Source organism: Chanodichthys erythropterus, chromosome 16 (assembly GCF_024489055.1).
Source record: "Chanodichthys erythropterus isolate Z2021 chromosome 16, ASM2448905v1, whole genome shotgun sequence".
NCBI classification, from domain to species: Eukaryota; Metazoa; Chordata; class Actinopteri; order Cypriniformes; family Xenocyprididae; genus Chanodichthys; species Chanodichthys erythropterus.
In genome coordinates, this window is record NC_090236.1 from 11,213,153 (window position 1) to 11,240,019 (window position 26,867).

At 37.2% G+C, this 26,867-nt stretch overlaps 2 protein-coding genes across 4 annotated transcripts in view; both read left to right on the top strand.

Annotated features, from left to right (window-relative positions):
- The window catches only part of creb3l3b (cAMP responsive element binding protein 3-like 3b), a 33,620-nt gene extending 20,647 nt beyond the window's left edge, over positions 1-12,973 (top strand). For 2 of the 3 annotated variants that reach the window (XM_067362959.1, XM_067362960.1), the window contains exons 7-10: positions 206-274; positions 4,181-4,265; positions 6,736-6,832; positions 10,308-12,973. In XM_067362959.1, coding sequence (XP_067219060.1) covers positions 206-274; positions 4,181-4,265; positions 6,736-6,832; positions 10,308-10,555 — 499 coding nt within the window. In that variant the 3' untranslated portion in view covers positions 10,556-12,973. The remainder of the gene's footprint in view (positions 1-205; positions 275-4,180; positions 4,266-6,735; positions 6,833-10,307) is intronic. The other variant, XM_067362962.1, reaches the window with a different exon arrangement.
- Positions 12,974-23,657: 10,684 nt separating this feature from the next.
- On the top strand, positions 23,658-24,857 carry rxfp3.2a (relaxin family peptide receptor 3.2a). The gene has a single exon (XM_067363656.1). It carries the CDS (start codon positions 23,661-23,663, stop codon positions 24,855-24,857), a length of 1,197 nt encoding a protein of 398 aa, XP_067219757.1. The 5' UTR covers positions 23,658-23,660.
- Positions 24,858-26,867: the final 2,010 nt, after the last annotated feature.

The following is a 26,867-nucleotide window of genomic DNA, read 5'->3' on the forward strand; positions in this document are numbered from 1 at the left end:
GCATTTTTATATGGTTGTTGGCGTTCCCAATCATGAGAAATACTGAACCACCAAGAATTATTGTGTTACTGATGCTGCAGCACACCATGCACACTAAATAGGAAGTGTGTGTACGTACACAGGCTGTGACAGACAGAGAGTGTGTGAGGGTGCCTGTAGTTCAGATTTATCACTGTGAGTAATTGGCCAATATTCTCTGGTCTAGGATGGCTGCCTGCAGCACTCAGAATATGGAATTACAGCGGAAAGTCCTCCAGCTGGAGAAGACCAACACGTAAGTCTTGTTTTACAACAATATCAGATCTGCTCCGCTCTGGCAAGGCAATAAATCAATGGTTCTCTACTAGTTTGGCTTCAGGATCCGGACTTTAGATTGGACATCAAGTGGCCACAGAGTACTAAAATTGCTTACACTACAAAGTGGGGTGCTTTCACACTTGGTTCAGTTGCATGGTCCAAACCTGAGTTCGATTGCTCCCCTTCCACTTTTTTATGCAGACTCGGGTACGGTTCGCGAGTGCACACCCGAGTTCGGAAAACAGCGTTCACATCATCTAAACCAGGGGTGTCAAACATACAGCCCACGACAGTGACCAATCCAGACCAGGAGATGATTTTAACAGTAATAGAAAATAGAGATGCACCAGTCGAACAGCCATAAATTGTATGGTTTTAAGTTTCATTTTGGCCAATCTATATTCCAGACTTGCACACAAATTGTCCTTTGTGTGGAATATTATTAAGTTTATAAACAGGACATTAACACAGACCAGACAAGGCACTCTGAGGACTGACGCAAAGAGAACACAGATTTAGGTTTATATGATTGTATCTATGATAAGGAACTGTCTTCATAATAGTTGCCATTTTCTTGTCCTCTTACCTCTGTATAAAGTAGTGTTTAAATGCGCAGTGCTGTTTTGTATACAGCTGTAAACAAGGAAACACTATATTGCTGCTGTTCCATAAACGCCACCTACTGGCAGAGAGTGAATTTGCATTTTCATTCAGTCTGCTGTTTTTGTTTTGTGCAGGTGTCTTCTAGCATAATTTCACAATACAAAAGTCAGACCATTCTGTTTTTCCTTTAAATCTTGAAATTATACAATAATAATAAATAATAATAATAATAATTAAAAAAAAAAAAAATGTTCATGCTAAATGTGTAGCATCTTTGTTTGCATCATGATTAAAACATAGTGGTTGCCTTTAATTGGCTGGCTACAAATGTTTGTTTGTTTGTTTTTTGTTTGTTTGTTTAAGGCCAGTTTGGCCTGTTATAGAGCAAATAAACAACAAATAAATTTGCTTAAACAAACCGAAACAGGCCGGTTTGCTTGTAAAAAATCTGAATCAGCTATTAAAAATGTAAAATAAAACATTATTTTAAAAATGTAATAAAGTCTTTTCACAGTAAATAGGCAGTTTTCACAGAGCAGTGTGTTTTTCTAGCTGTATTAATTTGTAGTTTGTATGGTAAATATACCAAAAAGGTAATTCAGCCTGCACATGGTTACATTTTTCCCATCCGGCCCTCAACCTAAAATGAGTTTGACACCCCTGAACTAAACAAACCGAACTCTGACATCAGTCAAACCTGGGTGCACACCAAAAGTGCTAGTGTGAAAGTACCCTAAAATGTCCTTAAAAATAAACTAAGTGTAATTTTTCCCCCTACAGTCCTCAAAGAGCCTTTCAAATGTTGGCATCTGTCTAATTTGGCCTTCTTCTACATTCACATTTACATGTATGCATTTAGCAGACGCTTTTATCCAAAGCAATGTTATTATTTGCAGCGTCTACTATTTTCTGATTCAAAATATCATACAATTTGAGGTAACACTTTACAATAAGTTCTCATTTGTTAACATTATTTAATGCAATCAACTAACATGTATGATGAGAAAAATAATACAGGATTTATTAACCATAATGTTAGTTAATAAAAATGTTCATGTTCATGTTAGTTCAGAGAGCATTAACTAATGCTAACAGATACAACTTTTGATCTAAACAATTAACTGTAGAAGTATTGTTCATTGTTAGTTCATGTTAACTAATGTTGTAATGAAACCTTATTGCAAAGTGTTAGTACATTTGATTGGATATAAACCCTGTGATGTATGCAACAGCTCTTTCTCCTCCCTTTATAAAATGATTTATTTTGCTATTTGCACTATTCAAGATTATATACAGTAGTTATTTGCATGTAGCTTTGCTTTTCCCCTGCTATGTGATCAGAACGTGACCCATCAGTTGAAATCCACTGCTGTAAAATGTGTAGGTTTTATAACCCGCTCATGCAAACTGCCTCTTTAGCTGTCCTATAAACCTGACTCTCCTGAAACCATGTTCCATTATGAGATTCATTTGCAGAATGGCACTTCTTTCTGTCTTTTATTGGTTATTTTACAGGCTGTTTAAGATGCTGTAAAATCAGCTATTAAATTTAAAGGAGAAGTCTAGTGAAAACGGACATAAAATAAAGCAATAAACCATGAGAGGCTGTGCATTATAATGATTTTTACCAGTAAAAGGGTGTTGTTAGGCAAGACACAATGGTCTATACATTCAAGACACCAGAATATCATTACAATTTTCTGTAATTTTCAATCAGCATTTTACTTAGAATTCAACATGAAAAATTTATTCAGTCTCTTGTCAAATAATCCTTAATGAATCATAATTTTAAATCAATCCAAATGGAATGAAGAAAGAATCCTATAACAATAAAATAAAGATATTAGATTAAAATGAATTATAACTAAATTATTTGTAATATATATACAGGTGCTGGTCATATAATTAGAATATCATCAAAAAGTTGATTTATTTCACTAATTCCATTGAAAAAGTGAAACTCGTATATTATATATTAATTCATTACACACAGACTGTATATTTCATATTTATTTCTTTAATTTTGATGATTATAACTGACAACTAAGGAAAATCCCAAATTCAGTATCTCATAAAATGAGAATATTACTTTTTTAATATTTTTAGAAATCTTGGCCAACTGAAAAGTATGAACATGAAAAGTATGAGCATATACAGCACTCAATACTTAGTTGGGGCTCCTTTTGCCTGAATTACTGCAGCAACTTTACACTGGACCTCAAGCAACGTGGATTGTGTGCCTCTCCTCTCTTCCTCCAGACTCTGGGACCCTGATTTGCAAAAATTGCAAATTGCAAAATTTACTTTCATCAGAGAACATAACTTTGGACCACTCAGCAGCAGTCCAGTCCTTTTTGTCTTTAGCCCAGATTAAAGCTGTCTGTTGTTCAAGAGTGACTTGACACAAGGAATGCGACAGCTGAAACCCATGTCTTGCATACGTCTGTGCGTAGTGGTTCTTGAAGCACTGACTCCAGCTGCAGTCCACTCTTTCTGAATCTCCCCCCACATTTTTGAATGGGTTTTGTTTCACAATCCTCTCCAGGGTGCGGTTATCCCTATTGCTTGTACACTTTTTTCTACCACATCTTTTCCTTCCCTTCGCCTCTCTATTAATGTGCTTGGACACAGAGCTCCAGCCTCTTTTGCAATGACCTTTTGTGTCTTGCCCTCCTTGTGCAAGGTGTCAATGGTCGTCTTTTGGACAGATGTCAAGTCAGCGGTCTTCCCCATGATTGTGTAGCCTACAGAACTAGACTGAGAGACCATTTAAAGGCCTTTGCAGGTACTTTGAGTTAATTAGCTGATTAGAGTGTGGCACCAGGTATCTTCAGTATTGAACCTTTTCACAATATTCTAATTTTCTGAGATACTGAATTTGGGATTTTCCTTAGTTGTCAGTTATAATCATCAAAATTAAAAGAAATAAACATTTGAAATATATCAGTCTGTATGTATGTATTTATGTATGAATGTATGTATGTATATATATATATATATATATATATATATATATATATATATATATATATATATATATATACTTGGTTTGATGGACTCACTCAACTTCAAAACTTATTTCATCCATCTTGACATTTTCAAAACACCTTTTAGCACTCTGAAATCCTCCCACTCACTGCATATTTGTCCTTAAATGAAGCCATTTCCTTTTAAAGCATGACTTGGTACTTTACACTTTCAAAGTTCACATCAAATGGAAGTTTTATTACTACTTCCTTCCCCTTCCCCTAACTCATAACTCTCCCCATCTATCTGTCAGGTCTCTGATGGAGCAGTTACGTCGGCTGCAGTCACTGGTGATGAATGGCTCCTGTAAACCGGCTCAAACGGGAACCTGCATCCTGGTAAGATGACAGCGGAAGGAAGGAATGAAAGGAAAGGAAAAGAAATGAAGGAAGAAAGGTAGCTCTGTGCTTTGAAGGAATCCGCTCCAGGCGGTTTTAGAACTGAATCACAATCAAAGTAAAGCTTCAAAGTGAACATTTGCGGAAGACTCAGAAAAAGGAAGAAAATAAATCTTCAGTGACACATCGACCAGAGCAGGCAGAGATTTCAACTGTGTCGTCAGTGTCACTTAATTAAGTCATTTTCTTCTTTATTACAACTGATTACATCATTGACTGATCATGAGCACTCAAACAGTGAGTTACTGTATCAAACTATGCTCAGATTTGCCAAGATTCCAAAGGCTGCAATTACAAGTCAGAAATATCTGGCTGTGCTCTTCACATACTCCTCTGAAAGAGCATTAAACTTTGCTCCAGATGACCAATCAGAGCACACTGTGCTTTTCAGGAGGAGGGGCTTCATAGAGATTATTCAAGATGCATAGCTTGTTCAAGATGCATCGGCTCTGCGCAGACCGATCGTCGATTTTTTATTTTTTTTTCTGGTTAAAATTGCGATTTAAAATGCGATTTATAAAACAAATGACAAAACATTTATAAACAATACCAGGTTTGTTTTTCTTGTATAATATAACTCAATAGTAAAAAATAGTAATATTTTTATTTTACAGAAAACTTGTAATGCAACAGCCCATGACTATAAATAATTATAAAGGTCTACGGATTTATTATAAAACATTATCTTAAGATCTGTGACAATAATTTCTTTATTTTTGCCAGGAGATATGCAAAATAAAAAATGGACGCCATGTATTTAATATTAAATATGTGCCTCTTATGCATCCACTGTGAAAAAAAAAACCTCCTGTGCTCTGGAGAATAATATATTGATTATATAGTTACAGTTATAGCCTATTTTTACTATTTTTACCCAGAATAGGATTGAATGAGCAATACTTGGTGCTAAAAATGTCTGTTTCCTACTGGACGCCAGAGGGTGCCCTAGAGCAGATACTCCAAATATGCCTCAGAGAAGTAATAAATACACACAGTTCCAGGAAATCCCCTATGGGTATCATACTACTGCTGTAACTGAATAAAAAGAAGATTGAAACACTTTGATTGATTAAACATGAATATAATAAACACACGACTACTACAATGCATGGTTTATCTGTGTTCTTCAAGCCTTCTTGGGTATTTCCATAATAAAAAGTACATATTTTTATAATGCAGTGCTAATCAAAATGCTATTTCAAACACTCGACTGATGTTATGAAGTGACTTTGGAGTAAAAACACATTATTAAATTTTGTTGGAAAAGAGGTTCATAAACGCTTCTCATGTTTGGAAAGTTTGTATGTTTGAAGCGTGTTGCTTTTTCAAATGCAGTGCTTTCAGATGGATCACAAAGCCTTTGCATTATCATAATCGCAAGCCAAATCACCATTTCGGGTCAATTTCGATTTATCGAACTAAACAGAATGTTACTGACTGACTGGGAAAAGAGGAGCTGCAACAGTGTCAAATATGTGGAAAAATAATGAGTTTTATAAACATTCAAGCTTGAAAACTACAGTCTAAACCTTGTAAATCTTTTAATAGACCCAAATATTCTAGTACACCCAAAAACAAAATCAAAACTTTTATGCATTGGCAGTGAAAGAAAATTAACTAAAAGAAATAATAATCACAGTTTGTGTTTCGTGGTTTCACTCTGCTTTCATTCTCGCTGCTGTCCGTGCTCTGTGCCGGTCGATATGATTACATTCAGCTTTATTAATAAATCCAAGCATCAATGAATAAATGAATAATTTTGAAAGTGACTCGAGAGGCACAGGTTGGGTGTTTAAATTCTAGTGAACACAGATACCATGAAGATAAATGACTAACTTTAAGCGGTTATGTTTTTGGGAATGCAAATTATTCTTAAGTTAGAAAATAAGATAAAAATAGCAGTTGAGAAGGGTTTTATTCTTAAGAATGTTTCATGAATCTGGCCCAAGATCAGCGTATTAGAATGATTTCTGAAGGATCATTTGACACTGAAGACTGGAGTAATGATGCTGAAAATTCAGCTTTGATGACAGGAATAAATGACATTTTAAATTACATTCAAATAGAAAACAGTTATTTTAAATTGTAAAAATATATTTTACAATATTAAGGTTTTTACTGCATTTTTGATTAAATAATTGCAGCCTTGGTGAGCAGAAGAGACTTCTTTAAAAAACTAAAAATTTATTATAAGTATATCACAGAGAATATTACAATATCGCCGATTATAGTAAAGAACATTCTTGATTTTCTGAATCTTTTCATCTTTCCTGATCAAGAATGAGGATGCTGATTATAATGAAAGTGTTGATTGGTACAAGCCTGTTTAAAGGATGTAGGTCATAAGCTGACCCATATAGCAGGACTTGTATATTTAATTCCTCTCATTTAATATTCCTTCTTTTCCTAGGTGCTAGTCATCTCTTTCTCTCTCATTCTCATCCCGAGCCTCCAGCCCATCTCACACAGAAGGGCCACTGACCCCGGGGACTTCAGCACCGTGAAAGGTTGGTCAACATCAACATCATGTCACATGAAAAGCATTTCAGACAGCATCATGAAACTGTGAATTTTACTTTATTTATATCATGATATGCTTCTCAACGCATTTTGAAAAACTGTGTGTATCTACCAAACATCTCTGTTTTCCATCTGAAGCGTGTAGTGAATTGTGACTTGAGATGTCAATATAAACATCGACTGATTTTAATTTAAAGAGACTGTATAATACAGACACATATAGTGGGTACGGAAAGTATTCAGACCCCCTTAAATTTTTCACTCTTTGTTATATTGCAGCCATTTGCTAAAATCATTTAAGTTCATTTTTTTCCTCATTAATGTACACACAGCACCCCATATTGACAGAAAAACACAGAATTGTTGACATTTTTGCAGATTTATTAAAAAAGAAAAACTGAAATATCACATGGTCCTAAGTATTCAGACCCTTTGCTGTGACACTCATATATTTAACTCCGGTGCTGTCCATTTCTTCTGATCATCCTTGAGATGGTTCTACACCTTCATTTGAGTCCAGCTGTGTTTGATTATACTGATTGGACTTGATTGGGAAAGCCACACACCTGTCTATATAAGACCTCACAGCTCACAGTGCATGTCAGAGCAAATGAGAATCATGAGGTCAAAGGAACTGCCTGAAGAGCTCAGAGACAGAATTGTGGTAAGGCACAGATCTGGCCAAGGTTACAAAAAAAAATTCTGCTGCACTTAAGGTTCCTAAGAGCACAGTGGCCTCCATAATCCTTAAATGGAAGACGTTTGGGACGACCAGAACCCTTCCTAGAGCTGGCCGTCCGGCCAAACTGAGCTATCAGGGGAGAAGAGCCTTGGTGAGAGAGGTAAAGAAGAACCCAAAGATCACTGTGGCTGAGCTCCAGAGATGCAGTCGGGAGATGGGAGAAAGTTGTAGAAAGTCACCCATCACTGCAGCCCTCCACCAGTTGGGGCTTTGTGGCAGAGTGGCCCGACGGAAGCCTCTCCTCAGTGCAAGACACATGAAAAAACACCTGAAGGACTCCAAGATGGTGAGAAATAAGATTCTCTGGTCTGATGAGACCAAGATAGAACTTTTTGGCCTTAATTCTAAGCGGTATGTGAGGAGAAAACCAGGCACTGCTCATCACCTGTCCAATACAGTCCCAACAGTGAAGCGTGGTGGTGGCAGCATCATGTTGTGGGGGTGTTTTTCAGCTGCAGGGACAGGACGACTGGTTGCAATCGAGGGAAAGATGAATGCGGCCAAGTACAGGGATATCCTGGACGAAAACCTTCTCTAGAGTGCTCAGGACTTCAGACTGGGCCGAAGGTTTACCTTCCAACAAGACAATGACCCTAAGCACACAGCTAAAATAACGAAGGAGTGGCTTCACAACAACTCCATGACTGTTCTTGAATGGCCCAGCCAGAGCCCTGACTTAAACCCAATTGAGCATCTCTGGAGAGACCTAAAAATGGCCGTCCACCAACGTTTACCATCCAACCTGACAGAACTGGAGAGGATCTGCAAGGAGGAATGGCAGAGGATCCCCAAATCCAGGTGTGAAAAACTTGTTGCATCTTTCCCAAAAAGACTCATGACTGTATTAGATCAAAAGGGTGATTCTACTAAATACTGAGCAAAGGGTCTGAATACTTAGGACCATGTGATATTTCAGTTTTTCTTTTTTAATAAATCTGCAAAAATGTCAACAATTCTGTGTTTTTATGTCAATATGGGGTGTTGTGTGTACATTAATGAGGAAAAAAATGAACTTAAATGAATATTGTAGCAAATGGCTACAATATAACAAAGAGTGAAAAATTTAAGGGGGTCTGAATACTTTCCGTACCCACTGTAAGCACTCTACATCAAGGCTTAACCTGATTTATATTCAGTTTCTTGAACAGGTCAAAGTGGGAGGCTGCAGCATTGAAGCGAACAGGCAATTTATAGCTCACATATGAGAGTCGCCAGGCACTTCTGTACTTTTAGAGTAGTGACAGCAATGGGGTCACGGCTGTCAGATGTTATACAATGTGTGCTTTTCACAATCACAGATGCTCAGAACACTCACCTGCATTTATTTTTCATGTGGCACAACTTTTCTTCTCAACTCATGTTTGACCTTACTCATACTCTGCTTGATTTAATCTCTGATAGTGTTCGTTTCACTGTCTGCTTGCACTCAACCAAACAATGTTATGGACAATAGTAGGAGATGCTGAAAAAATAAATAAATAAATAAATAAAATCTTTTATTCTCTACATCTAGAAACCATCTGGTGTTTTATAGCAGGGGTTTTCAAACTAGGCTCTAGAAGAGGGTTCTACGAAGTCTGTGGAAAATTTGACACGATTTTTTGTTTTTTACAAAAATTTGATTTAGTGTGCACTATACAAATATATTTTAATTTAATTTAAATGAATTGCTTCAATTTTTGTAACATCTAACATTAATATGAAAGAGAAAAAGATTTTAATAAAACAATTATTTATATTATCATTTAATTTTTATAAAAAAATGTAAAAACAAGTTGTAAATATGTGTCTGCATATATGTAGATATATATAATTGGGATTATACAAATTAATTATATTAATTTGAATAAATATTTTAAAATATTTTGATAAATATTTAAATAATTTTTTTTTATTAAATGGTTATTTTTCAAAATGACTGATGCATCTTATATATATGGAAGAGAAAAAGATTAATTCAAAATAATACAAAGCTAATATTTTAATAAAACATAATTATTACTATTTAATTTTTATAAAAAACATGTTGGTAAATATTTAAATACAAAATTTTTTTAATTAAATAATTATTTTACAAAATGATGTATCATATCATACTATTTCTCACACAATTTAAATGGGTCTTTATACATAAAAATATATAGTCTGCCATTATATTTTAGCAAGAGGATCATTATATCTGGGGTCAATGTCATCAAAACATTAGAAACCCCTTCTTTAAAGAACCCAGAATCTAAAACACTGATTTGAAGATCTTTAATGTCGCAATCTACAACTTCTTTTAATATCCAGAGATACAGCTCAACTCAAGTGCACTATACAGCCAAAAGTGATTATTGATAGAAAATTATTTCTAGAACCTAAAAGTACTGAAAAGAACTAAAGTAAAATTATAGTTTTAAACAGAGAGTTAATCCAAATGTCATTTACTCACCCTCGTATTGTTCTGACCCTGAAGGCTGAGAAAATTATGACAGAATAAGCTCAAGAGTGTTGAAGCATGTCCAGACATACTGATCTTTTTCTACTATAGCAATATCCTGTTTTTATACTATGATGGAAATGCACTTGGGTGAACGTTTAATTCTATGTACATACAAATGAAAAAATTCACTGACTCTGAAAACTCCCGGAGACAGAAGACACTGAATATGCAGCAGTGAGTCACTGTGCCGAGACTCAAAACAAGATCTGTTTTACTCTTCCCCTCTCTCCTGCAGTTCAGTCCAGGTCACTGCGCTCGGTGATGGAAGTCTACAGCATTCAGCCTGGCTACTCAGTCAACAGAGATGTTGATGTGTCCTCGTCCCCTCGCAGCAAGCTTCAACTCAGGCCCGAGTACGCCGACATGGACCGTCTACATCACAACCATAGCTACAGAGACCGTGAGCATCACCACAGCGACCCCATCACCGGCCACGCTGCCTCAGTGAGCTGGGTATCACATCACGATAAAGACAGGAAGTGATGTAAGCAACTGGCGCATATTATACCAGACTTTTGACTATGGCAACGCTGCTCATTCCGGCCACATATCAGATGTGCAGACCATCTGCAACCAACCAGTTTGTTTTGCTTCTATGTTGCATTCAGTTGTGCATTTATCTGAGTAGATTTGATCACAATAACAGACTGGAATGGAAACATAAATCATGCTTTAATGATGCAGCAGCCTATGCAAAAAATAAAATTGTACAGAAAACACAAAAAAATTGTAAAATAGTGTACATTTTTCCAGGTTTATCAGAATAGTTTTTTTACACAATAACATAATGGAATGGGAAAATAAATACGTCAAATATCGAAACAGCGTATGCAAAACAAAAAATAGTGTAAAATGTGTATAGATAAAGTGCATATTTCACAGACGCTTAAAGGGGACCTATAATGCTCCTTGTACAAGATGTAATACAAGTCTTTGGTTGCTCAACAGCAACAAAGCTGGAGAATCTCACGCAGCCAAAATGACGATTGTCAGTAACGAATGGTGTTCATTACATTGTTCAAACCAGAGTCAGACACTGATGGAGAGACATATAGAATGCATCTCGACGTTTCTGAATTCTTATTGGATAAATGTATGAAGTTGCTGTGGAGTTGATTCAACTCATCCACTAGCATGTGCCGTCATGTTCATCTTTTGTGCAAATCCAGTGTTGAATTGACCCTCGTTTGTGAAGCAGTTTGGCGTAAAATGACGGCATGTCAACAACACTCTACTACAACTCTTCCTCTTCTCTAAAGCAGCCCAACATGGCCTCACCCCCTTTGTTGTGTGTTCTTGGGGGCGGGGTTTATGTAAATTGTATGGTTTGTGATGTCACTAACCGGGGAAGAAGCTCGCTGTAGTCCCTACCAGCCATTTGTTGTAGTCCTTAAAAAGAGAATTTTTTAAAAGAAAATATCTCCCTTTGCATTTAACTTTGAGCGTCACAACTTTGCAGACATTGTCTATGCTCAAACAGCAACATTACACAATAACTAAAGTGAAAAAAGTGAAACATAATCAACCAGCCCTTTAAGCTGACTTTTCTGACCATCAACATTTGTAAACATGGCTTTGTTCACTTCCTTAAACTGCATAAAACCAGCCAATCAGATTTGATTAGGAAGTGTTTTCTGTGCAATATGCATCAGTGAGCCAGCATATGCATCCACAAATTTGCAAGAAAGTCAGATGCTGGCCTGTGTTTTTAAATGTTGCCATTGGGGAAGAGATTAATCATTCGGAAATTGGCCTAAAACGGCACATCGCATTAAAAGCCAATGCTCCTGCCAAGCGGTGTGCTGATCGCCGTGCCAAGATCACCTTTGCTTCAGCTGTTGATCAACTCAAATTGATGCACAGACAGCTCATCTCATTTGTGCAGAATCAAGCAGCAGCAAAAGAGTAATGTACCAACATAGGACTGGGTGTTCATTCCAGACGTTTGTTAATGTGAGTTTGTATCCAGTAATATCTTTGTCTTAATCCTTATCTGAGGGGTCATTTTTGTCTATAACTTTGTTCTCTAACTTATTCGGTGCACAGAACTCCCTCAAGTGCGGTTCCTGAATGCTAAATGACACTTTTACTTTTTGTTGCTCTGTAAACTAGATGCACAATCCATTTAGTCGCCTATTAAAACAGGCAGCAGCTGTGAAACCTAAACTTACTGCATAATAATGAAGCAGAGAATGTAGATTGTTCAAGCAGGGGTTTGCTCTTTCTTGCTCCATCTCTGAACCTCCAGGCAGCGGTTGCCCGACGATCTGAATGTGTATAATTGGATCCGTGGAGTATTACACATCCTGAGACCGAAGCATTCATCAGCGCATCAGGAGTGGTCAAGGCCATGTGCGTTAAAAAGCACCCTTTGCTTCAACATGCACTAGTTTCAGGTGCTGAGCCGAATGTTCTGCTCATGTTGTGTGCTTGAGCGGTGAGGGAAAGGCAGTGAGGAATAACAATTACCCATTTCACTCAAGGTCAATCCTTTTGCATCAAAACCGCGCTGCTGGCACACAGTGTGGAGCTCCAGGAAATACAGTGCAACCCTGGACTGAAGGAGCAGCTTTGTTTTCTTTCTACACATTTCTCCTCTCCTTCCTCGGTGGTTTTTGCTCATTAAATTCTTTTCTACTTTTTGGTGTGTGTTTTTTTTTTTTTTTTTTTTTACATTTTATACTGCATAATTGAAGCAGTGAGTCTTTAGAATATTACTGATCAATTGGTAACCTCAGTATTATGAGTATGTGGCATTACATTTTCCAAGATAAAGTTGGAAGATTTCAAGGTTTTGCAATAATGTGTAAAATACCACATTAAATTGAATGTATTTATTTCCTTTTGCTTTGTATTTTTAGACGATATTCAGACTTGAATGATGGCATCCACTTGCAAATAAATGACCTCAGGTGTTGCTATGTGTGTATGTGTGAAGTTCCTTTGAGATTTGAAAATCCTCTGACTGACAGCAGTCAAGTAGATCATGTTTACGATGTATACTTAATTTGTTAATTTCACAAAGTTTATTTGCATCCAGCATTATCTGAGCTTTAACAATGAGCTTTATACATACAAAGAAATCCATCTTTAGAAGTTAATTAACTTTGTGGATGTATGTAATTCAACTGCAGATTTAATCTCCTTTCATACAGACACCAAGATCCAGTCTCTCCTAATTAAAGCTTCCAGTCACAAGGCATTTTAATACATTTTAGTGTATCACTTTTCTTCAAAAGCTTGATCTTTCAGAGCATTATGTTCCCAATATAGGACTATTATGATTATGAATATATTTATTTAAAAAAAAAAAAAGTCTTTCAGGTATTTTAAACTCCAATAAAAGTGAGGGTCTGTTAAGGCGCTACAATATCTAATATGACAAAGGTTTTCATAACTCTTTTTTTAAACATTGGTTAGGTCCACTTTTAACCACTTCTATTTTCGAAAGGTGTATAAAAAGCAGTGTATGTGATTTATGTGTTAATGTGTTATGAAAGAGCATATACACAGTTCAGTTGAATGCTAACATTTGCCCTCTAATGATGAATGTACTAATGAAACTGTTTGCTGAAAATATCCACAACTTAACATCACTTAAATAGTATAGGTATATAATTGGCTCAGTTGTGCACCATGGGTTTCTCCATCAATATTTAAAGCTACACTATATATAACTGTTTTGTTCGAAATCAACAAAATGTAAATAATAAACGAGTAGCTCTCATAAAACATCTTCCAACCCGTGTTTTTGCCTTACCCTAAATCATTATGGTAAGCCTATAATTATTATTCATACTTTAGAGTTATTGGGACAGATTTCCCTGGAAACTGCATACTTTCATCATTCATCTGTGTGCGTTCACGGCATATCCGTAAATAAAGGAAAGAAGGTCAGACTACTACTATATGCATTTAAAGGGAACCTGCCCCTTTTAACGGGATGTAATACAAGTCTCTGGTGTCCCCAGAATGTGTCTTGTGAAGTTTCAGCTCAAAATACCCCACAGGTAATTTATTATAGCTTGTCAAATTTGCCCCTATTTGGGTGCGAGCAAAACATTTTTGTGTGTCTCTTTAAATGCAAATGAGCTGCTGCTCCTGGCCCCCTTTCCAGAAGAGGGCGGAGCTTTAACAGCTCAACAACAACAAAGCTGGAGAATCTCACGCAGCCAAGATGAGGATTGTCAGTAACGGTGTTCAGCCTTACATTGTGCAAACCAAAGTCGACACTGATGGAGAGACTCAGGAAGAAGTTACAACTTTTAGAATGAAACTGGACGTTTCTGAATGGTTAGTGGATTAATGTACAGGTGCTGGTCATATAATTAGAATATCATCAAAAAGTTGATTTATTTCATTAATCCATTCAAAAAGTAAAACTTGTATATTCATTCATTACACACAGACTGATATATTTCAAATGTTTATTTCTTTTAATTTTGATGATTATAACTGACAACTAAGGAAAATCCCAAATTCAGTATCTCAGAAAATTAGAATATTACTTAAGACCAATACAAAGAAAGGATTTTTAGAAATCTTGGCCAACTGAAAAGTATGAACATGAAAAGTATGAGCATGTACAGCACTCAATACTTATTTGGGGCTCCTTTTGCCTGAATTACTGCAGCAATGCGGCGTGGCATGGAGTCGATCAGTCTGTGGCACTGCTCAGGTGTTATGAGAGCCCAGGTTGCTCTGATAGTGGTCTTCAGCTCTTCTGCATTGTTGGGTCTGGCATATCGCATCTTCCTCTCCACAATACCCCATATATTTTCTATGGGGTTAAGGTCAGGCGAGTTTGCTGGCCAATTAAGAACAGGGATACCATGGTCCTTAAACCAGGTACTGGTAGCTTTGGCAGTGTGAAATCCGCATCTCCATAAAGTTGGTCAGCAGTAGGAAGCATGAAGTGCTCTAAAACTTCCTGGTATACGGCTGCATTGACCTTGGACCTCAGAAAACACAGTGGACCAACACCAGCAGATGAAATGGGACCCCAAACCATCACTGACTGTGGAAACTTTACACTGGACCTCAAGCAACGTGGATTGTGTGCCTCTCCTCTCTTCCTCCAGACTCTGGGACCCTGATTTCCAAAGGAAATGCAAAATTTACTTTCATCAGAGAACATAACTTTGGACCACTCAGCAGCAGTCCACTCCTTTTTGTCTTTAGCCGCTTCTGACGCTGTCTGTTGTTCAAGAGTGGCTTGACACAAGGAATGCGACAGCTGAAACCCATGTCTTGCATACGTCTGTGCGTGGTTCTTGAAGCACTGACTCCAGCTGCAGTCCACTCTTTCTGAATCTCCCCCACATTTTTGAATGAGTTTTGTTTCACAATCCTCTCCAGGGCGCGGTTATGCCTATTGCTTGAACACTTTTTTCTACCACATCTTTTCCTTCCCTTCGCCTCTCTATTAATGTGCTTGGACACAGAGCTCTGTGAACAGCCAGCCTCTTTTGCAATGACCTTTTGTGTTTTGCCCTCCTTGTGCAAGGTGTCAATGGTCGTCTTTTGGACAGATGTCAAGTCAGCGGTCTTCCCCATGATTGTGTAGCCTACAGAACTAGACTGAGAGACCATTTAAAGGCCTTTGCAGGTACTTTGAGTTAATTAGCTGATTAGAGTGTGGCACCAGGTATCTTCAGTATTGAACCTTTTCACAATATTCTAATTTTCTGAGATACTGAATTTGGGATTTTCCTTAGTTGTCAGTTATAATCATCAAAATTAAAAGAAATAAACATTTTGAAATATATCAGTCTGTGTGTAATGAATGAATATAATATACAAGTTTCCCTTTTTGAATGGAATTAGTGAAATAAATCAACTTTTTGATGATATTCTAATTATATGACCAGCACCTGTATGTAGTTGCTGTGGAGCTGATTTAACTCATCAACTATCACAGTGGTTTCCAACCACTTTCCTGGAGGCCCCCCAACACTGCATATTTTGTATCTCTCCTTTGTCTGACACTCATTTCAGGTCTTGGGGTCTCTACTAATGAGCTGATGATCTGAATCAGGTGTGTTTGATTAAGGATACTTGGAAAACATGCAGTGCCTGGACTAGCATGTGCCGTCATGTTAATCTTTTGTGCAAAACCTGTATGGACATCCACTATACATAGTGTACCTGTTTGCCAAACAGAGCCATATACACCAGGCTAATGTTTATGATTGCTATTAAATGCTGTGAGTGGTCTAATATATTTTCCAAAATATTGCTTGGACAGAAACGCTCATTTTTAGCAACTGAACGTGCCAGGATCAACTTGCAGGCTATCTAAGCTAACAAGACTTTAAATAGTGTTCAGTGCTCATCTGTGCAGCCAACCACAGAACAGTTAGCATGCTTTGCTCTAACTTTTGCCATGGCTTTAGAATTGGTCCATCATTTTCGCTTGCGAAAACAAAATGGCGGCGCTGTTGTTGGAAACGTGCAGATTAAGGGGTGGTAATATTATAATACGATACCCTTCCTACATCTCTAGGGGAGTGAAATCTGAGCATGCCGTTTTTTCACATGCTTGCAGAGAAAAGCTTACCAAAACAAAGTTACTGGGTTGTCCCGATTATAGTAGGCTACTTAAACATGGAAAAAGTCAGATTTTCATGATGAAAAAAACAGAACAATATCTAAAAGCTGTTATATGACAAGGTGTGCAGCAAACAAGCTAAACAAAAACAAAACCAAAAACCCAGAAGTTTTTATAAGCTGTCGACCCAAAAAACGAACGTTTAAGGACTAAAAAGTGGATACAGGTGACGCCCACTGGAGGGGAATGTAATCAGCAACAGGAAATATAATATATAAAACTGACATTTGGATATTTGACTTAACAGTGACTAAATGTCTACTGCACACATAGGCTTACTGAGGCATACTGAGTGTCAGCTTCGGTAGCTTATAAAAACTTAGTTCTGGGTTTTTTAGCTTGTTTGTTGTACACCCCCCCGGTGGGCGTGATTTTCACATTATACTAAATGCGCTCTGTCTCTATGGAAGTCGATTTTCAGGCTCACAAGTTGCATTGTGGGATTGTGAAGCTCGACTTCCATAGGAATGAATTGAAAACGCTCGCTCTGCTCCGCCCGCCCCACGCCAGTGGACACCTACCATAATAGTGGTGAAGCGACGGTGTGCACGCGGTTCTCACGCTCAAACTGCCGTCACTTGCGTGTGCACAGCTCTTCGTTATAAATAGAAGTTATAAATATATGGCAAGGAAACTCCAAGGAAAAGGCTAAGGAGAAGTGCGTTTAAAAAAAACATACATTTCCTTCTAATAGTTCCAGTTTCCGTGTCGTCGCACAACATACACAGCCTCTCCTGACAAAGCATTATTAAAGCATCTAAGTATGTTCACAAACCACTGCTATTTTCAACAGAAAATGTATAATGGATTTGGCATGGCAGGAAGCGCGCAAAGAGCGTTACCTCAATAATCACTAAAAAGTTGTCATATTAGGCAACTTTATTGCAATCTTAGAAAGTTCTCTAAATGAAGCTGTCTGCACAATGAATCTCTTATTTACATAATGTCTAAAACATGGGCGTTTCCTCCGACATGGCAAGGCAGGCAGTGCCTCCTCAAAAAAAAAAAAAAAAATAGGATGAGAAAATAATCCATATTACATATAAAACAACACAAATATTACAAATTATGACATTAAAAAGAGAGCAAGTCAAGCGTATTTCTAAAGGAACACTGCCCAATAGCGACACCCGCAGGTAAAGCTACAGCAGGAGTCATGCCTCCCTTTGCTCTCATAGAAAACCATAGAAAATCATCAGACCCCCGGCGTGCGGTGGGTTTTGTGGGGGCTAATTGAGAATGAATGGAGGAAAGTCACGTGAGAGGAGGCAATGTCTCCATCGCGCTATGATTGGATGTAATTGGTTATGATTGGATATGATTGGTTTGTGCGATAAATCCCGCCTCTTGTTGAGGTGCACGTTCCGCGTGTCAGTTTGAATGAACGAATGATGGCGTCACAGGGAAGACTAATTGAAAAGGAAGTAAACAGATCACAGTTAGATATCACCGCTTTATGTCACATCAAAATCAAACTTGAAATGGACTGAAAGCATGATGACTGCGGGGGTTTTTATTGCAATCAGCTTGATGAAATTAAAAATGCAATTTGTGTCTGTGACAGACGGTGTTTATGGAGCATGACTGATGATCCAAAATAGCCTAAGTTGACTATTAAAAAGTAAGACATCAATACACAAATAAAAGATATTGCTTAAATTATTATTGCCTTTAGTTATTATTCTGGAATTAATGTAGAAATGCTTAAAACACTAACTTGATGAGATTGACTTGGTTTTGATAAATAGAACATTACATTGTTAAATGTAAAATTACAAAATAGAATCATATTTGGTTTCTTTTTTTCTTTTTTGATGTAATGTAAAGTAATGTTCATTTAACAAGGAAGATGTGTCAACGTTAAGAGTAATGCATGAATTTACATTGATTCATAAATAAATAGAACACATTTCAGAACACCACTGCACGCCACAATTAGTTTTATTATTATGAGATGATATGTGAGCGTGCAAACTCATAGTCTACTGACCGCTCCAAACGCCAGTGTTTTTGTTCAGTGTGATATATGCCGCTCTAGGTTGGGGCAGGTTTTGATAATTTGTAGAATAAAGGAAAGGTAATTTAGATTTAGAATAACTAATCTGGTGATAACTTTTTGATATAAGTGAAATAATTTCAAACAAACGTACAAAAAAAAAAAAAAAAATTAATTAAATTAAATAAATAAAAAAATCCTCTCTTTTTTGCCGCCTTCACTGCGCTGCCGCCCTAGGCATGCGCCGGCCCTGAGCGGAATTGAAGCACAACTCACGTCATTACCAAAACAATGTTCCTCCTTGTATTTTTATGCTTTAACCCACATAGCGTAGCTTTAATAAAAAAAAAAATAATAATAAAACAAATTAAAATATATATATTTTGGGGACTAAAAAATGTTCATTGAGTAGTGTAAAAAAAATTCTTATTTGATTCTTTGAGGATTCTTCTTTGGTCCCATTAGAATGATTTAGGATTGATTATTAATTATGATCCTGCACACATTCCTCATTATATCTTGAATGGTTCTATACACATCAGAGTTTATCTGGATGAAACGTTCAAGAAGAGCCACTAAAACAATCCTGACTGAATATCTCAGTATCTGTGGAAAGCCAGTTGTCCTGGAATGAACTCAATTAACGCATCAGCCGCCTTGAGGAAAAGTCGATTGCCCCTCCACCTCTAACATGGTCAATCACTGTCTCACAGAGCCCAGGGCTGAGTAGTTTGTTCTGGATTACAGAATTCTTCTCAAAGAGCCGAGTTGAGCTGGAGGATGGACATCTGAATGTGTGCGGAGAATCACTGACTGCTCCGATCTCTCTCTAACTGCATTCCCTTTGCATTCCAATCAGGGGCGTAAATTTCATCGGACAGTAGGGGGGGACAATAAACATAACATTTCTCAAGAGCAATTTTTGATGGGGACACAAATAATACAGCCAAAATTTTACTTATAAAGGATATATGCAGGGGTTAAATTGGGCCGGGGCCGTCCGGGGCTCGACATTAACGCTTAATTTCTTGAAGGGGCAAGAGAAAGAGAGCTTTACTTGTCCTGATTAAAACAACAATAACAAAAATAGTTAGGGAGTCATCAAAACGCAAGCATGATTCTATTACATTTAGTGTAAGTGGCGATTGATAATGGATAATATAAATATTTAATAATAAATATTTTATTAATGAATGATTCAGCGTTTTGAACGAATCGGTTGAGTCAAGAATCAGTAATAGCCTATTCCAAAACACCTGCCTCATTCTTGAATGAATCAGTCGTTTGAATGAATGACTAGGACAGTCACTTGCCACCACCTACTGCCAGTTCAGTTTCATGTTTAAATTTTCCCAACATTTCTTATTTGTATATTCAAAAATATTTAAAGAATATCATAACATTATTTAATGCAGTTGTAATTTTTCAGTGTAAATTATTTAATTTGATTCATAACAGTCCTGCTTTATTTTTCTTATTGAATTTATTGATCAAATGTAAAAAAAAAATGAAATAAAAGATGAAGCATGTAATAAGATTAGGGGAAAAAATGCCCTTGGGGTAAATATCACAAATATGCAGATATAAATATGCAAAAGCTGACGGAACACTGTTGAGAATATAGCTTCAGAATAAATTATATTTACACCAAAAAAACATCAAATTTTTTCCAGACAACTTTTTTGGTCGGACAAGTGACCAATTTACTTGTCCAAAGGACAATACCCTGTATTTTGTATTGATATGCTCTCCTTTAGGCCTACAGAAAGACTTTGTTATCAGATGTAAGTTAGCTTTGCACACTGCCAGCATCTAGAATGATTTTGATCTGCATTTTAGTGTTCATAGCAGAGGGCTCTGTCGACTTATTTTTACTTTGTCAATTGATAAGATTTTGTAGGCTTTGCATACACATGTGCACTCCTCGAAAGCCTGAAACCAAATAGCGGACTCACGGAAAAAAAAAAAAAAATCATGTTATCATCTTGCTTTTTTTTGTTATGACTAATTACTCAGCGTCGTCAGCATTAAAGCAAAAATAACCACTTCATCCGATGTGTTTGAATAAAATAGCCTAAACAGCCTACTTACTAGAGCTCCTCTCAACTACCGTCTGTCTTCTCTCCCGCCGGCGCCGCCGGATTTCTACACGCACGAGTGTGACGTGCGCGGTGGACCAAACCACTGTGAGGCAAGGGAGGGGTGACTCAAAATGTTTCTAAACTTAAAACGCCTGTTTGCGTTTGTATTGCTTTGCTTCTTACACAATTATTTTAAGGATATATCATTTATTTACAATACTTAGAGTGGTTTTTAATTATATTTTTTGGGGGGGACAGCACTCAGATAGGGGGGGTCATGTCCCCCCCGTCCCCCCCGCGATTTACGCCCCTGATTCCAATAACACCTGAAGCAACACCAACTGAACCTCAAACCGAAAAAAGGGAAAGTGGCAGTATGTGTAATAAACAGAGTTGGGCAATTTACTTCAAAAATGTAATACATTATATATTAGTAGTTACTGTCATTTGAACGTCATTAGTTACATTACAATATTACTCTATCTGAATTGTAATGCATTACACTACTTTTGCATTACTTTTGAGTTACTTTCACCAAAATAACCACAGAAGTATGACAGCATAACATGCTAAAATGCTCATTAATACGCTCAGTGGAGGGCGATGTGGTGTACCATAATGACTGCGTAGGCCAGTGATCCTCCAAGGTGGAGCTTGGAAGTCACTTAAAAATTTTTAGATAACCTAAAATTAATTAATAAACAAACAATTATTAATTAATAAACACCACCTCACTGCGTATTCTGCGATTGTTTTGGAGATTTTTTTTTTTTTTTTTTGGGTACCTGGCCACTCAGGAATCTAATTCAGCAGACAATGCTGCCAAAGAAGCATTAAACCAGAAAAATGTTCTATACCCTTTACAGATCTGAAAACAGCGTTAAATACATACACCAAAAACAAATGGCAATTGGAATAGGATCATATATATATCATATTTTTTTACATTTGAGCCCCTGCCCCTGAGGAACTCTCTGCATGTCCCTGAACAGAACAGATGGTATTACACTATGTTCATTCGTGATTGATTACGCATACTGCCACTTTCCCTTTTTCGGTTTGAGGTTCAGTTGTTGTTGCTTCAAGTTTTATTGGAATGCAAAGGGAATGAAGTTAGAGAGAGATCAGAGCAGTCAGTGATTCTCCGCACACATTCAGATGTCCATCCTCCTGCTCAACTTGGCTTTTTGAGAAGAATTCTGGTTCAGTATGATGGTTTTATAAGTGCAATCCCTTTGCATTCCAATAACACTTCTAATGGATATGAAGTCTGAATACTGACCCATTTTTACAGGCAAATGTTGAAGATCATCAAACTCAGCAGAATTCAGCCACCATCTCTCTCACATTTCTCAGTTATTTACCTCTCAGCTGGCTATCAAAAACCTCCCTATATGAATTAAAGTTTATAAACTTAAAGTTATTTAAAGATATAAATTAGTTTGTTTTTATCACAGTTAAGTGTATTTGAAATGGTTTCATTGATTTGGTCTGAGCAGGTGTTTTTGATCAGATGATTTCTGCTTCACTACTAACACGAAAAATAAATATTTCAGCAGTGCCTATTTTTTTTTCTATATAATCTCATTGTTTTAGGAATATAGTTTAAATTTTAATCAATTTATAGTTGTTTTTTCCTGTTTTTCCTGTTTTTCATTCTGCAACGTCCTCCAAGTGACATTGTTTGGGTGGAGAAAAAAGTATGATCATATTAAAATGATATAAGAAAATCTAAATTAACAACATAAATGAATAGTGTCACCCCTATTTCTGTTTAACCCTTAAACCTACTTATGGAAAAAAGCATGATGACATTGTCTTTTCAGCAAATAATGACTTAAGTATCAGTCTTTGTTTAACACACAAGAACTATTAAGAATCTTCAAGAATATACAAGGAAAACAGGACACATCCATTCAGAAAAGTCACCTTGTTTGACCTATAAAAGTTTAAGAATATGCATTCTTAGATTATATTACTACACAGGGATGATTTTCAGGACAAACTGTTAAATTAATTTCAGTATCTCCCAAGAGTGAAAAACTTGGTAAAACTCAATGAATTAACTGATATGTGTTCCAGTTACTTTGCTTAGGTCAGAACAGGCTTTTGTGTTTCAACTACAAAAAAAATCACTTCTCTCAATCCCACGATTCTAGCTACGGTGATGTTAATGGCTTTGGGGTTCATTATATATGTGTGTCCAGCAATTATTACAGTGAATATTTCTCAAGGTAAGATTATTTTTTATGAACATTTGAGTATAGACACGCTCTCTAAAGTCTATTAGAGCCATTGAACATTTCCACTGTTATTGACCAGGAAAAAGACATTATAATAGTCACCCACATACATTTCATCAGATTGCATTACTGTAATGCAAAAAATGGCATTAAAGAATCTACATTTTATATATAACTTATATAAGTTTCAGTCTTGTAGAACATACATTTATTGATTTTAACGATGCTTTCATCCATACTCAAATGTCTGTTATAATAAGTTAAATAACAACAATAATAATAATATATATATATATATATATATATATATATATATATATATATATATATATATATATATATATATATAAAAACAAAAAAACAACTAGCCAACAATATTATCTCTCTTTTTTTTAACGCTATAAGTGAAAACTTCCCCATGTGACAGCAGCCAGTCTCGCTTATAAAAGCTCAGTGATGCTCCTCGAGCTCATTCAGGTGCGGTGAGTTAGAGGAGAGAGGAGCGACACAGATTCACGCAGCAGCAGCGTCTGAATCTGGGAATAAAGTGTTTACACACATTAGGATCGCATGCTGCACATGTAGGATGAACTTTAGGGAAACATTTGTGTAGCGCATAGAATGTTGTAGAAATTGTATGGGTGCGTAAAGCCGTGCCATGCAGGGGAACAGCAGCGCGTTGGCACCGGGTTTAGCGTCGTGCGGTCCGGGACTGGACGAGGGCGATGCGCTGTCGAACCGGACTGTCCAGAACCTGTCGCTCCGCTGCTGGCTGCAGCTTCTCTCCAGAGAATCCGCGCCGGAGCTCTACGGCGACAGCTCGAGCATGGCCATGCGCGTCGTGATTGCGCTCGTTTACCTGATCGTGTGCGCGCTGGGGCTCGTCGGGAACTTGTTGGCACTTTACCTGCTCCAGTCGCGCCACAGACTCAAGCAGTCGTCCATCAACTGCTTCGTCATGAGTTTGGCCGTGACAGACCTGCAGTTCGTCCTGACCCTTCCGTTCTGGGCTGTGGACACTGCTTTGGACTTCAGATGGCCGTTTGGAAAGGTGATGTGCAAGATCATCAGTTCGGTGACCACCATGAACATGTACGCGAGCGTGTTCTTCCTGACGGCCATGAGCGTGGCGCGCTACTGCTCTCTGTCCTCTTCCCTACGGATGCAAAGTCCCAAAACGGCCTCGGCCGAGGTCAAGTGGGCCAGCTTGGGGATCTGGCTTGTGTCAGTGGTGGCCACCATCCCGCACGCGGTGTACTCGACTACTGCGCAGGTGTCCGACGACGAGCTGTGCCTAGTCCGCTTCTCGGACTCCGGCAGCTGGGACCCGCAGCTGCTGCTCGGGCTCTATCAGACCCAGAAGGTCCTTTTGGGCTTCGTAATTCCGCTAGTCATCATCTGCGTTTGTTACCTCCTCCTGCTGCGCTTCGTTCTGCGGCGGCGCGTCAGCGGCATTCCCGGCTCGGAGAGCGAGAGAGGACGGCACAAGCGCCGCTCCAAAGTCACCAGATCCGTCACCATCGTGGTTCTATCGTTCTTTCTGTGCTGGCTGCCCAACCAGGCGCTGACCCTTTGGGGAGTGCTCATCAAATTCGACCTGGTGCCGTTCAGTAACGCGTTTTACAACGCGCAGGCATATGCGTTCCCTATCACCGTGTGTCTGGCGCACACCAACAGCTGCCTGAATCCGGTGCTGTACTGTCTGATCCGACAGGAGTACCGCACCGGACTCAAGAAACTGCTGTTTAGAGCCACTCCGTCCATCCGGAGCCTGGCCAAGCTGGTCTACAGGAGGAAGAAGGTGGCGGAGGCTCCGCCTGGAGTTGCCGTGGTGCAGATGGATATCGGGATGTGACGTTACCAATAAGGAAAAAGCCACTGAGACTTGTTTGAACTTTTAAATGCATCATCATCGCATACTTCTACAACATGGATTTATCAGACATTGCTTATTTGAAATAGCATATAATACATCTGCATTACCAGTTATTCATTTGGACACACTTTTATATGTTTTTCCCATTCAAGTTGAAGGAAATATTCTTAAATAGCTTAAGGGAGAAACAAAAAAAAATTGGTTACACTTTATTTTGAGGTGACGTAGTTAAATTTTACTTTCTCAAATAAGTACTGTAAGTACTCAAATATGTTACATGTAGGGTATGGTTTAAATTATTACCATAATTTACTGTTATTATGTAGTTAGTACATGTAGTACTGTGTAACTACATCACCTTAAAATAAAGTGTTGTCAAAATATCTATCTATCTATCTATCTATCTATCTATCTATCTATCTATCTATCTATCTATCTATCTATCTATCTATCTATCTATCTATCTATCTATCTATCTATCTATCTATCTATCTATCTATCTATCTATCTATCTATCTAATCTTCATTTAATGGGTCAATTGAAGCAGATAGTGATGTAAAAGCATTAGCAAATGTCATGGGAATGCAAAAATGATATTTGTTGTAGTTTCTGTTCACAACTATGGAAGTTTATCCAACTATGAAGATTTGTGCTTCTGAGAATCCTGTAAATGAGTCCATTATTCTAAAATGTCAATAATAGTTATATAATAAATGAGGTGTGTTCAGCCTCCTGACTGGTAATGTGACATATGAGACCATGATAGTTGATTGTATTTCTAAACATTTTGTTTTCTGGCCATCTCAAATATCTCAAACAGCCAATGTCTCCATAAAATATGCAGTGTTTCCAAAAGCTGAGCTTCAGGACATTCACTGAGACGGAGTTTATTCTTTCCTTCTGGGGGGGAAATAAGGACAGAAAAATATTGACTGAATTGAGAGGAAAAAGCCATGAGGAGAGGAACTATTTTCTTAACTGTCCTTAAGCACTTTGAATAGTTCAGTCCATCTGCAGTGTGAACACAGTCATCAACAACACTGTCTTTCTGATGTTTCAAAGTGTCATTTCTGCGAAAAAATAAATGTTTAAGTATATTTCCACTTCTGATACATCTTCTGATAGCATGAGTCAATTGCAATAGTTCACTTTGCTGGATTGTACATGGCTCTGTGTAAATAAAAATGTTTCAAGCAAATTCTCTATTTTTGGTGATTATTCACTTTTGTTCAAATGATAGTCAATGACATTGAGAAAAAATGGAATTTGTTATTGGAGATGCACAATTTGTCATAACATCTAAATCCAGTTGTTGAAGTCATTCATTTTTAAAATTAAAATTGAGCATTGTTAATTTGAAACAATTTCTGCATTATGCCTTGATATTCAAGGTATTTGTATTACATAGATTCTGCAGGCTTTGCTGTAATGTGTGTCAGATTCATATATACACTCTTAATAATAAAAGCTCTTTATTGACATTCACTGTATGGTTCCGTGAAGAACATTTAACATCCATTTCCATTCCACAAAAGGTTCTTTACATTGGAAAGGATTCTTCAGATTTTAAAATGTTCTTTTCACTAAGAAGAAAAAAGTTCTTTCAAGAACTGTTCACTGAAGTTTTTTTTTTTGAACAACAACAAAAGGTTTCTTCTATGGTATCACTGCAAAAAACCCTTTTGCAACCTTTATTTTAAAAAAATAAATAAATACTGTATGTATTGCTTAAAATACTGTACAGTATGAAGCACTTTACTTGACCTTCCATAACCAGTTTTATTTAGTCACAATTTTTAACATCTTCCTCACTCTAGATTATTTGAGCAAAATACCAAAGATGAAACACAACAATAAAAAATGAAAATAGGCACAATACAGTATATAATGTGCAACTGTAAGAGAAAGCAAACGTTTGAAACATTCAGAAATGATTTTTTTGCTGGTTACTTAATTAAAATGAGCTAGTATAATTCATGCAATCCACT